The sequence below is a fragment of the Natrix helvetica genome (assembly GCF_964273705.1).
Source record: "Natrix helvetica genome assembly, chromosome: 1".
In the NCBI taxonomy this organism is placed as follows: Eukaryota; Metazoa; Chordata; class Lepidosauria; order Squamata; family Natricidae; genus Natrix; species Natrix helvetica.
Window position 1 is genome coordinate 239891236 of NC_138548.1, and position 14077 is coordinate 239905312.

The 14077-nt window shown below is 43.3% G+C and overlaps 1 protein-coding gene across 1 annotated transcript; it reads right to left on the reverse strand.

The window, feature by feature from the left end:
* Positions 1 to 6180: 6180 nt before the first annotated feature.
* On the reverse strand, positions 6181 to 14062 carry PVALEF (parvalbumin like EF-hand containing; the record flags this gene model as incomplete). The annotated part of the gene is made up of 4 exons (XM_081936579.1): positions 6181 to 6240; positions 7839 to 7954; positions 12723 to 12858; positions 13957 to 14062. The coding sequence occupies 4 exons, from the start codon at positions 14060 to 14062 to the stop codon at positions 6194 to 6196; spliced, it is 405 nt and encodes a 134-aa protein (XP_081792705.1). The 3' UTR covers positions 6181 to 6193.
* Between the last annotated feature and the right edge of the window lie 15 nt (positions 14063 to 14077).

The following is a 14077-nucleotide window of genomic DNA, read 5'->3' on the forward strand; positions in this document are numbered from 1 at the left end:
GAGCCATAGGAGGTGGTGGGAGGTGACATTGGATGCTATAGCCTGAGACGCGAATTGGTTGTTTTAAGAATAGCATCAGAGGAATATTCCAAAGCTGCGAACAGTTTGTTAATATCCTGGTGCAGTCACATATCCTCTGGAGCCACTCTGGCTTGGAGCTGTTTCAGCCATACCAGGGATGTTCAATTGAAAAACAAAGCCACAGCCGCGGAACGTAAAGCCCAGGTGGCAGCCTGGTGTGTTTTGCAAATCATCAATTTGGCTTTGCGATCCTCTCCCTTGAGGCCTTCCGACAGTTTGGATGGCAGCAGGGCTGGGGAAGCTAAAGCAGCAATTGGGGGATCTATGGTGGGAAACTGAAGGATCCCATCCACCTCCGGGGTAGAACCATATAACTTCCTGTCACCGTTGGTGGGAGGTGGAATTGCAACAGGCTCCGTCCACTGTCTCTGCACTACATCAACAAATAGTTTAGGGAAAGGGATAGCATCCTGCTCCTGAACCTGTTCAGCAAAGAACCGGTCCGTGGAGTCGAGTCCCACTGCTGCACTGGCCTGTGTGATAGTGCTGCCCATGTTGGTGGTGGTCTTTGCCTTATATAATAATGACTTAAATAATGTAGGGCGAAACAGCCTGGAGAAGGAAGGCTTGTCCTGCGCTGGACCGTCATCATCAGAGAGCTCCAACCCGCCCAGGCCTTCCTCATCACCCAGCATGGAACCCTCACTGTGGATTGAGGGTAATGGGGATGGAGGATCCCCTTGCGAAACAGAGAGTTCCCTGGGCAAGGTCGAATGTTTGGGACATTGCCCCTTTCGCTGGAGTTCAGCATCTACACCCTGAGTTATGGCCACAGAAATCATGTATCTGAGTGTCTCTGAGCTCCGGAGGAATACTGATAATAGGTGTTTCATCGGGCCTCAACCCTGCTGCGGTGGGGGTAAAGGTGGTCGACGGTTCTGAGCGTCTGGGCACGGGCACCTGAGCCTCCGACATGTCTGAGGCCTCAGACAATGAATGGGGTCCCAATCCTATGTCCCCACCAGGGAGGCCCTGTGGCAGGGGAATATCCGGGGACCATCCCTGAATTCCTGCCAGTCTGGGTGGGGAGCCTGGTTGACAGGCTTGCAAGGTGAGGGCTGGTGGGGACCTGCTGGAAGTGGAAGCAGCCGTGGGCCTAGTTCCCTCCTTGTTCTTTGCGCCCTGCGGCCTTATCTGCAGCCGCAGATGAGGCGCCTGATCTGGTCCTGCAGGAGGTCCTGGTGTCTGTCCTCCCAACCCTATCGCTGGCCCTGGACTGGATGGAAGGCAGTGAGGGGGAGGTTTCTGCCCCCGAGTTGTTCCCAGTTGCCAAGCGATCAGCCATCGTTAGAATATGAGCTCACTCAGAATAATCAGCCGATTTGAGAAACGAAGGTTTGTTCCACAATCGTGCTTTGCAAAGGAGAGCACAGGTCAAGAAACGCAAGTTGCTGCTGCACTGAATGAGTCCTCGTGCGCAATGGCAGTCAGTGTCAGGCTGCCATTAGTACCGCCCTCGGGTGATCTGATGTCACGTGTCTGGGTGCGAACAGATTGACCGCCCTTTTTGTCCTTTCGCAATGGCGCGGACTTTCAAAAAGGGCTTCCAAAATGGCTGCCGTTGCAATTTTGACGAGGGACTCGAAACTCTCTCCCTCGCGGCAGCCACAGCCGCGCCAGCAACTGCTGCTCTGTGAGCAGGACAGCAATTGCGCTACATGTAGCGAATTGCACCTGCCAGGAAAGCCGAACTCACCCGAACAGTGAGGCTCAGCGACAAAGTGACTTTAAGGCGGTAGGGACTGATTTCACTTAACTTCCCATTGTAACTTCGAACAGTCAGTAAATGAACTGTTGTAAGTCTTCCTGTATGTTATTAAGCATTTTCTGAAGAGATCCAGTATGCGATCAATGACCCTGCCAATATTTTTTTTGTGCTTGTGCTTGGACTATTTCTAAGCCTGCTGTAGTCTAGGTGGCAGCAGGTGACGCTGTTCTGTGTATTGCCGAAGCTGGATTATTTCTTTGGCTGTGCCACTCATTTGGCTTTGCACACTCATGGCAGTTCTTTTATTTAATCATTCCCCCCCCCCCCGCACCTCCTGTAGCAATTATACCTCTATCTCAGCTTGACAGGAGCCTCTACCTGAACGGACAACTTCAGCTGCTTCAGTTGCAGCTTGCTGCTCTTAAAACCACCATGAGATCACCTCCTTGAGGTTTTTTTTTCTGAACAGGAAGCTCAAACTCTTCTAACAAATTAATGTGAGATGGGGCACACTCTTTCCCCATCCTGTTCTCCTGCAGAGGTGCTTTAACTCCATAATCCTCAGCTGCAAAGGGCTTAGAGGAAGGAATTGCAGGGCAATAAATAGTTTGGGAGCACTGTAATGTGTCCCTGGTTGCAAATGGTGTTGGCCTGGCTCTTTAATGTTAGGTTCTTCCCAGAAGTGGGTTCTACCCAGAAATGGTATCTCCCACTGTAGGGAGATACCCACTGTCAAACTCGCAGCCCATGAGCCGGATGTATCACCCCTGGCCACGCCCACCCCTGGTTTAGCAACGGGGGGTGGGTGGGGAGAGTCGTGTCACATCATGAGTTTGACATCCCTGTCCTACTAGGAAGTGAACTTGGCAATACTGTTGTACCAGCTTTGTTGTAATAAAAGGCTGTGCTGAAATGGGCTAAAAGACATCTTTTACTTTCAGTGAAAAGACATGACAATGAGTCTTCTCCAACCTGGTATCCTCCAAATACAATATATTGGAACTGTGGCTCCCAGAACCAAGATAGGCCTACGGTAGATACAGATAGCCTTCACATAACGTGACTGCCTCATTTAATGACCATTCAAAGTGATGATGATGTAAAAAGAAGAAAGCTTTGCGAACAATCCTTGCATTTCTGACCATTGCAGCGTCCCACAGGCATAGGTTCACTGTTGGGGTGCTTCACAAGAAGCAGAATTAATAGAGAAGGCAGAAGTAAAATCCTAAGCTGTGGTCACGTGATGCTTCACTTAGGGGCCGCAGCACTTTGCAATGGAGTTGTCGGTCCCAACTGTGGTTACTAAGCAAGGACTGCCTATACTAGAATTCTGGAAATTGTAGCCCAACATTTTCGAAGCAATACTGAAGTGTAGAAAAGTGAATGCAAAGTTGTATTCAGCACTGGAAGCTTTTTACAAATGCAAATTGCATCAGCTGCAGGAAGTGATTATAAGGGGGAAATGTTAGGTCTGGCTCTCCTTCCAGATTAAAGGCCAAAGCCCTCTGCCATCCCTGTAGCTTTTTGCTCTGAAAGGATCTGTCATTGTTATCTAACTTAAAAAAAAAAACTTCCCAGTCTAACCTACAAACTTGGTATTTCCTAGACGTTTCCCATCCATAGATTAACCCTGATCAACCAGTGTTTAGTTTCCCAGCTTGAACGTGGCCAGATGATGTCATTTGAGGAGTTACAGAACCCATGGAGCTCTCTAAAATTATCTAGACAGCAACAAGAGATTGAAACAATGGAAAATAGTGATGCGGTCAGGTGAGAGTTGACTGCTACTCTTTTTTTAAGTATCAGAAACCTTTTGAATATTTTAGGATAGTTGCTTTCCCTGGTATGCATATATTATACTTTTTATATGCTGTATTACCTTTTTATGCAGGAACAGAATGCTAATTCCTAGCCAAATAGTTTAATGTTAAGAGTGGCTCATTCTTAAAATGTTTTGATTTAAGTCAAGTATAAAACTGCACAGGTTCAAAGGTTTTGTTCTTTTAAATGGGCAACTGGCTTTGCTGCCTGCCACCTCATATTGGACTATATTGGTGCTGTGTTAAAGCATGGAGCTTGGGGAAACAGAGGTCCATTCTGTGCTTTCCAAAGGAAACAATTTATACAGGTTTCTAAAGCTACTCCTTAAATTCAGGAACTAAAAGTGGGGAAGGGGAGAGAACCTGTGTGCAGACTTGGAATTTTGAGCTCAAAGTTTGATACCAGAAGTGGGTTCCAAATCACGCACCAAACCGGCAGTAATGCCAGCAGCAACCCACCCCTGATGGGTACTTAATAGAATAACAGCTGGAAGGGACCTTTGGAGGTCTTCTGCACTAATCCCTTGCTCAAGCAGGAAAGCCTATACTATTTCAAACAAAGGGTTGTCTAATCTCTCCTTAAAAACCTCCAGGGTTGGAAAATTTATGATTTCTGGAGCTGAGTCGCACTCACAAGGCTGCCACAGTTGGCATGGCCAGTCAAAGAATTACAGCCACCAGGTTGCTGTCTTACCCCCCCCCCATCTTCCCACGGTCTTTTTCCCCCTGTACAAAGGGCACCTATCCAAATAAAACATGGGGGTACAGGCCCCCTCCTTGCTTTCTAAACATGCCTATGAAATGAATGTGGGCACAGAGACATTTTGGGAAATGCAATTTATGCACGAGAGTTAAGTTTTCCTTGCCTCTTTGTAAGCTCCTCATTTTGCAAATAAAAGGTGAATATTTAAAAAATAAAGACTCTTGGTAGATGCTGTGGGTGGTGTTTGCAGGCAGATGGGCTTCCTTGAGTGACATAGTGGTGACCAGAATCTAGAAGGACTTAGTTAGCCCATTGGGACAAACCCAGGTGCAGAAAGCTTTCCTCCCATACTGCAGTCCAGAGGTGGGTTCTGGATGGCTTTACTGCCAGTTCGTTCGTGTGCTCAGTTCGCTCGTGCGTGCATGCGCAGTTCAATTAAAATTGTTCTGCACATGCGCAAAACTCAAAAACAAGATGGAGACAGCGGCGACCAGGGAACTGGTTCAGGGGTGTGGCAGGCCTAGGTTGCTGCTGGTTCCAGCAACCCAGGCTGCCATACCACTACCGGTTTGGTCAAACCAGTCCGAGCCGGTAGGAACCCACCTCTGCTTCAGTCCTCAAGAAATATCTTTCTCTGAATGAGTGCTGGGTATTGGAACGATCCCTCCTCTCCCTGGTTGCTAAGTTCAATAGCAGCTCTGGTAGTGAGTCTTTGATGCCCCTTGTTGACACTTGGTTTGCAAAGGAAAACAAGGATCACCATTTCAGGACTTTTTTTGTGATAGAATAGATCTTTGGCCCATTGGGGGGGTTTCATGCGCTCATCTATCTTCAGTTTTCCCCTTTTCCCTCTTTTTCACTGTGCTCAAATCCCTCGTCAAAGAAAGGTATGCTACAGCCAATGTGAAAACATATTTACTTGCCTCAGGAGCATTTTTGTTTTCGTGACATAAAACCCAAGCAAGCATTTTTAGTTCCGTATTGCAAGGCCAGCAAAGGATTTAGAGGAGAGGAAAACACAGCATTAGGAGGAGGTGCGGTTTCAGAACATGTTCAACCAGAATATCATTCAGTCCCATGTTCTCTGTAACCGGAAATGTCCCCACTGCATATTTTGCACACTGACAGGTCCCCACTTCCCCAAGGAGCAGAGCCAAGGAAAACAGGATTTAATCCTCGATGCAAAGGGAGCAGTCAGGGCACTGGTAAATTTAATGAATAAAGGCTAGGGAAGAGGAGGGCAGGTTGCAGCAAAGAATAGGGAAGGATAGACCTGTTCTGAAAAAAGCTGGTCTCATTCTGTACCACAACTACATGTCTTCCACTGGGCTAGAATAGGCTAAGAAAATAGCAATAGCATTTAGACTTACGTATATACCGCTTCACAGTGCTTTTACAGCCCTCTCTAAGCGGTTTACAGAGTCAGCCTATTGCCCCCAACAATCTCATTTTACCCACCTCGGAAGGATGGAAGGCTGAGTCAACCTTGTGCCAGTGAGATTTGAACTGCCCAATTGCAGGCAGCCAGCAGGCAGCAGAGGTAGCCTGCAGTATTGCACACTGCGCCACCGTGGCTCAAATGATTCCCGTTCTCGTGTACCACAGCCAGGAAAAAAAACCTATTCAAAAGATTGGGCGGGGCATTTTGTAAGAGAAAAGAGAAATATAATGAATGCTTTGAACTGTTTCTGGGGCACTACAGAAGTCATTCAGCAAGCTGAAGATGTGCGCCCACCCCCCTCCAAAAATCTTCCTGCAAAAAAAAAAAAGGTACTTCGAAGGGGGAATGATCAGAGATACAAGTACCAGCAGATTCCAACAACCATCCCAGCCCAGCACACTACTTTTGAGTACAGAAGCAAGAGGTGGTTTTATTTTTCTCTATTTTTTCTTTGGAATCTTCTCCTTGGTGATCATATCAGAAAACTCTGCAATGCAATAAGATAATCAGAGTGAGTAGGTTTTGCATTAAAACAAATTATGCAAGGCAGTCATTCCCAGCTTTCTTCTATCTCACCCCAAATATAAGAACAAACCTGTTATGGTGTGGCATGTTTTATTTGCCCACCACTACCCCCAAAGCTGGCAGGGCAAGCTGCTTGTATAAACAGGAAGCAAAGTCCTCATTCACTTGTACTGATAATGTGTCATAGTTGGGTCATTAAATGTCTGCTAGCAAAGAACCAAGTTCAGAGAGCACCAGGGACCTTACAACACTTTATTTCTACAGAAAATGACTCCAATTGTGGCAATTTTACCACCGGATGTTAATAATTCCACACAGGTGTTTCAATGGTTTTAAGCAAATAATAGTGTTACACTATTAGTATAGTATAGCAGCCCTCAATCTGGGCTACACTTGCTTTGTAGGTACAGAAAGTCTAGCTTGCGTGTGGTTCTTTTCTTTTCAAACTCCATTGCATCACATGACGTCACGTGATATATTGTGACATTTTTTTGCCTTTTGAGGAGCCGGGGTGGGGGTGGCCTGCGCGTGATGCATCTGGCCCACAGGCCGCCAGTTTGACACCCCTGTTTTAAGTCAATTGGATTAAAATGTGCCAAGCAATAAACAACTGGCTCTAATCTAAAAACGTAACATATGCAGTAGCTGATCATTCAAAGTGAGTATTAATGTAGCCATGCCACTAGGAAGGCCTGCGTTATGCTGCAGCTCCAAGCTCCATTTGTTTCATGGGAACTTAGGGTATTTTCTGGGAGGTGGTGTGAATGCCTCATTTCTTTCTTTCTGTAGCCAGTCACATCTACCCTGTTTCCCTGAAAATAAGACCTCCGTGGATAATAAGCCCAGTCGGGCTTTTGAGTACATGTGCTAAAATAAACCCTCCCCTAAAATATTTAAATGCATGCACAGCCAGTTCCCGGGGGAAGTAAGGGGGAAACATGCACCATGCACCCCGCTTGGACCTGCCATCCACGCGGAATGGCCCCGCAGAGGCCACTCCTGCAAACCCTAGCTACCACACCCCTTCTCTTAGTGGCGGCCGCAAAAAGAGCGGCAGGCCCCAGCGATGCTAGGGCTAGCCAGAGTCTCCATCTCTTCTGCGGGCATGCTGCTCCCATGATCCTTGCTTTTTAATTGAACCAACTTTGTTACAAGGTCTTCTGATTTTCTGGTTCTAATATTGTCCTCACAAGTGTCCTAGAGGTGAGCTTTGCATAATAGTGGCTACTCTGAAACTTATTTGCCTCTAAGTAGCCTTATTTTCCTTTAAAAGCTTGTTGCAGCAATTGAAGGCCAAAATGGTCTCGGAAAAGTTGGGCACATCTTATGGAATCTGTCTAAAAGTATACATTATTCTTTGTAACATGACAAAGCTGCATTTTTGTGTTTCTGCTATGGGGAACAATTTCACAGATAATATTTAATTTGTTTAATTTCAAGCTAAGTCAAATTTGGCTTTTGTGTGGCTGCTTTCTGTGTGGATTTCTGTTTAAGAAGAAAGAGTGTGTCTTTTCCATGAAAAAGGTGCCAGTTTTGTTCTTAAGCTCTGTTTCCGCCCACCTTGAAAATCAATCCTCCCATCGCCATCTGTATCTGCTGCCTGGATCATGGCTTCTGCTTCTTCGTCTGACAAGGGGACAATTGGCATGTTACTGGGCACTGTGTCTAGGATGTACCTGTGGGTGAAAGAGGTGGAAATTGAGGCACAGCAAGCGACGCAGTGGCTTAGTAGCTAAGACGTTGAGCTTGTCGATCAGAAAAGTTGGCAGTTTGGCGGTTTGAATCCCTAGCGCCGCATAACAGAGTGAACTCCCATTACTTGTCCCAGCTTCTGCCAACCTAGCAGTTCGAAAGCACATAAAAATGCAAGTAGAAAAATAGGAAGGTAACAGCTTTCCACGCGCCTTCGATGTTTAGTCATGCCGGCCACATGACCATGGAGATGTCTTCGGACAGCATTGGCTCTTCGACTTTGAAATCAAGATGAGCACCACCCCCTAGAGTCGGGAATGAATAGCACATATGTGCAAGAGGAACTTTTATCTTTACCTTTAAGGAGAGGTACATTGGGCTTAGTAACCCCCATGCACAATCTTTGCCTTCTCCTCCTCCCATCACTTTTTTCTCCCATTTTTACTGAGACCAGCCAGGAGCAAAGCAGTTGCAAAAATAAATTTCTGACTTGGCTGGATAGCAATAGCACTTAGACTTATATACTGCTTCACAGTGCTTTTACAGCCTTCTCTAAGCGGTTTACAGAGTCAGCCAATTGCCCCCAACAATCTGAGTCCTCATTTTACCCACCTTGGAAGGATGGAAGGCTGATAATCTAACTTCATTTTTTTTCTAACCTGATGTCATCTAAGGGTTGAATGATGACTCTTGTTGCCCCCAACTATATGGGTTGGTGTGATGACAGGAACTATAATCACAAGGAGCTTGTGTTTGAGGAATGCTGCATTGTCTTTCACAGGGATATGCTATTCTCCCTGCCCTGGATTTCTGCTCACCTTATTTATCTTTTCCTTTTGACCTCGGGGAAGAATTTAAGCAAAAATGGGAAAACTAAATTGTCACAAATCTGGATAGACTGGGCTTTTGAAAATACATCTAGTCATATGAAATTAAGATTGCGATTGATAGATGAACTAAAAATATAACAAGAGTATAATGATGAGACACAAGGCACTTTCTTAGCTGAAAAATCACGTTGAAACTAGTCCTGTGTAAAGTAATCAGATGCAACAGAAGACAACATTTGAACAGGCATGTGTAACGGGATTCGGCACACGCAGTGCACATGATGAGTTGGCAAAGGTTGCATCTGTTAACCTTTTCTCCGTAATTGTTACAGCCAGAATTCTGTTCCATTTAATCGACTCTAACACAGGAGGTAGGAACAGTCTTGATAGGAAGTTCCTATTCTACTATTCAATCCACTTAATTCTGGGGTAAGAAATATAAGAGAATCCATAGAAAACAGGATTGGTCGTATCAATTACTTAATATAAGGATTAACCTTTATGCTAAATGCACTGTCTTTTTTTAAAAAAAATTATTTGTTTTTGAACAAGGACAAACAAACATAAAAATAAAAATGAAAAAACCCATCTTCCATTACAAATTGTAGAAAGTGTGTCAGTTGGTTACAGTATTTCCATGCATCTCTTCCTTAGTCACCACTTGTTTTTCATATCAAATTGCATATTTTAAATTCACCTATATTCATGTTTATCACAATTATTATATCTCAACCTTAATTTGACTATAATTGTTTTTGCATCCTTTTATATATAATATTCAAAATCTAGAATAGGATTTATATGCTAACATTCCATTAAATCATCCTAAAATCATCCAATCACAATACATCTTTATAACATATTCTAGATAAAGCTTTTAAACCTCCTCTCATAATCTCCATATATCGTTTATATAAAATTTCATATTATCAAACTACTATATCTATATGTATTGTTATCATTATTAATCATTATTTAACTATAGCTATTGTTGCTTCATTTTATACATACTACTAGTAAACTAAATTTAACTTAATTTTTATTATACATTTTCATTGCATCAATCAGGTATCCCTCCAGCAATAGTACGGTCTTATATCTCTTGCCATTTGTAGCATTAATGTTCTAGTTACTTTCTTAATAAATCTTGTATAAACCTCCCTTGGCAACATGCTGTTCCTTTCGTATCTCACAAAAGTTTGATACCCAACATCTGCTCTTTCCATCAGCTTATCTTTGGTTATCGCTAGTGCTTCTATCAAGATTTCTCTCCTTATCTCCATCAATTTTTCTCTCTTTTCTTCTTCTGTGCTTTGAAGTCTGGGGTAGAGTTCCAGTCCATCCATCTCCCCTTTCCATATTCCGCTCTTGCCATTACCAACCACGCTAACTTTGTTGTCAGTATCCACAGTTTTCTTATCTCTTTGCTCATTTTTTTTCTTCCATCTTTTGAACTCTGTCCTCCACTTTCTTCATTTGGTAAACTTCCTCAGTTTCTCCATCAGATTTTTCTGTTTTGTATTCCATATTCTCCAATCTCTTTTCAATTCTCTCTGTCACAATTAATAGATTTTTAATTTCAAACATAATCACTTGCAATGTTACAGTTTATTTTTTCTGCTGGGCTATTCTTTCAATTTTGCAGACACTGCCACTATAGAGTTCCAGGCTATTTTAATAAACTTCAAACAGGTTCATTTATTATCTTTCAAGTCAAAATGTTGTCTTCCCTCAAATAGCTAGTGATAGAACTTCCAAAAGGCACCTGTATAAACAACTTGTGCTCTTCTTACTATCACTGTCAGTAAACAAGCTGAAAGAACCTCAAATCTCAAATGATCAAAGAGAAAGAAGAAAAAAAACAATGTATCCAGCCTCCAGTCTCTAAGTGGCAGTGTAACTGCTTTTCCTCCTGTTGTTACAACTCTCGTTATAATCCTTCTTATTTTCTTCTTTATATTCCAATCTTTAGAAAGAAAAAAAACCCTTAAATGAAGATAAAAAACAATTAAATCAATCAAATCAAGCATTATAAAAAAAGGAGAATTTTAATCCATAGGTATAAGCAAAAGTGAAAAAAAGAAGAAGAAAGTATTAATCCATTCAGTTTAAAAAATAGGGAGCCCCTGCAAAAGTTCCCTCCGTGAAAAAAAAAAGAAATTAGAAACTGGATCACACACTAAGTTCAATGCAGATCAATCTCACCGCCTACAGTCTTTTGTCTTCAATCTTAATTTAAATTTTTTTCTTGGGTAGTCTCTTCCTCTAATAATAAAATTTCCTCACCAATTCAACACACTTTCTCTTTCCGCTTTCTTCCCATTCCGGAGCTGTCCCAACTTCAGCAGCTTCATTAGCTGCGTTTCTGTCGCCGGAAAAAAAGGCTATTCCTGGATCTTTCAGGGACTTTGCGGTGTCCCTGAGATCAACAGGAGGTGCCCTTCTCAATCACTGTCTTTGCGGGATGGTTTAGGTCCAAATGGACCATCCAGCGTCAAAAATCTGACTGCGATATCGGAGCACCAAGATCGCACGTTGTGCTGTCGCGACGTCAACTCTCTTCTCAACCCTAAAGGCACTGTCTTTATATGCACTAGCTGTATAATCTCTGGCAAAGCTGTCAAATTATGACTCAGACTAATTTTATGTAGCTACTGATGTGATTTCAAAAGTTGGGGGCGGGGGAGAGAAAGATATAGATAGATAATGGTCATTTCTGTTGCCAGACCATTTCTAATCACTCATATAATAATGGTAATCATCTAATTTATAAACATGGCTTTAAGGTAAATTTAAAGGTTCCTCTCGTACATATGTGCCAGTCATTCCCATCTCTGGAGGGCAGTGCTTATCTCTGTTTTAAAGCCGAAGAGCCAGCACTGTCTGAAGACGTCTCCGTGTTCATGTGGCTGGCATGACTAAACACCAAAGGCACACGGAGCACTGTTACCTTCCCACCAAAGGCGGTCCCTATTTTTCTACTTGCATTTTTACATGCTTTCAAACTACTACTTTGGCAGAAGCTGGGACAAGTAATGGGAGCTCACTCCGTTATGCGGCGCTAGGGATTCGAACCGCCAAACTGCCGACCTTTCTGATCGACAAGCTCAGCGTCTTAGCCACTGAGCCACCGCGTCCCTATTAAACATGGCTTAAAGCATGTATTAAAGGATCTGCAGAAGTCTAGAGTTTTGAGCTGCCCTAAGTATAATGGCTGGCTTGAAAAATCAATAGAAGACCTCAAGAATCAAAGGACATGTGCAAAATATATTACAATGGCTTCAAGGATCTCTAGAAAGCCTCTCATCATCTGAAGAAACCAGACCAGTTCTGGAAAAATGGCTTCAAGAATCCTTTAAAAAAAGCTGGAAAAGATAGGTTCTGAAACATTGAAGCAAGATGCCAAAAAATGGCTCAAAACTCCTGTAAATAACCTTGAAGAGAAGGAGCGTGGTCACTCATATGCTTAGGATGCTGGTGTGATGATTGGCTGGCTGGTGTCTGAGTTTGAGTTCCAGTCACTAGCTCTAACTCCTGCCAACCCAGCAGTTCTAAAGCGAGCAACCATGAGTAGATAGATGGGTACCACATCGTTGGGCAGCTTAGTGGGGACATGAAAGATGTCCCCAACTGGGTGTCCTCTGGGCAATGGTAATGTCACTGGTTAATCCTTTCAATATGGAAGCGCTTCAGCACTCTTGACATGACTGTAGTAGTTTCTAAACACTGGTTAAGTCCATAGGTCAGCTGAATCCAGATGAACCTAGTTCCTGAGAAATTAACAACTTTAGCTTGTGAATGATGAGGTGACTCCACTCCAATGTTTTCTACCTCTCCATCTGCAAATAAAACAATCAGCCACGACTGCCCTTATTAACTTTCCCCCTGTGTTTCGTAGCAATAGACAGCAACATTATCTTACTTGATTTCATTCCATTCAATGAAACCACTGTCATCCTTGTCAAGCAATTTGAAGGCTTTACGCAGGTGAGTCTCCCTCTCGTCTGATGTCAGAAACTTCTGCATGTATTCAAGGAACTTGGTATAATTGAATGAGGCTGCAACAGAACGGGCAATTTTTAATTGATGAATTATAATGTTAGCATGATATACTGTAAATATAGTCTGCAGAACATTATCGACACTCTATGTGGAAACTCTTATTTTCATATGTAGAACATAACTATGGCTCACTTCCCATCTCAGATAGAAACAAGCCCAGATTTAACATTGAAAACTATAGTACTGGTAGTCGGTGACCCAGAACCATTCATTTAAATATCTATGGAGCTTCTCTATTTCTATGGAACAACCATTCATTTCCATGGTGGGATTCAATTTTTTTTACTACTGGTTCTGTGGGTGTGGCTTGATGGGTGTGGCTTGGTGGGCGTGGCAGGGGAAGGATACTGTAAAATCCCCATTTCCTCCCAATCAGCTGGGACTCGGGAGGCAGAGAATAGATGGGGGTGGGGCCAGTCAGAGATGGTATTTACTGGTTCTCTGAACTACTCAAAATTTCCTCTACTGGTTCTCCAGATCTGGTCAGAGCCTGCTGAATACCACCTTTGATTCGTTTAGATCAGGGGTGTCCAAACTTGGGAACTTTAAGACTTGTGGACTTCAACTTCAGCATGGCTGGCTGGGGAATTCTGGGAGTTGAAGTCCACAAGTCTTAAAGTTCCCAAGTTTGGACACCCCTGATTTAGATCATTTGATAGTACAACAGCGCTTTAAAAAGTGAATTATGACTTCTTCGCACTGATGACTCTTGCAGCATCCCCATGGTGACATGATCAAAATTCGGACACTTGACAACTGGCAATTTATGATGGTTGTGTGTCCTGGCATCCATGTGATCATTTTCTGATGATCAAAGTCAAGGGGGAAGCCAGATTCACTTAACAACCATGTTACTAACTCAACAACTGCAGAGATTGATTTAACTAGTGTGGCAAGAAAGGTCATAAAAATGGGGCGAAACTCACTTAACAACTGTCTTGCTTAGAAAGAGAAAGTTTGGGCTCCGTTGTGGTTGTAGTTCATAGACTACCTGCATTTGCAAATGCAGGTTATCAGTTAATCTGAATGTGATATCTGATATCCTTTAGGAATCTACTGCAAATTCAGCAATTTTGGTTTCTTTCGTTCCTTACCGTGGTGCCTCATTTCTGAGGGCAACAGGTCAAGATCTTTGTCCGTCAGGGATGCACCCATGGCCAAGGCAATTTTTTTCAGTTGGCAAGCAAAATCATCTTCCATGATGCTATTGATTGC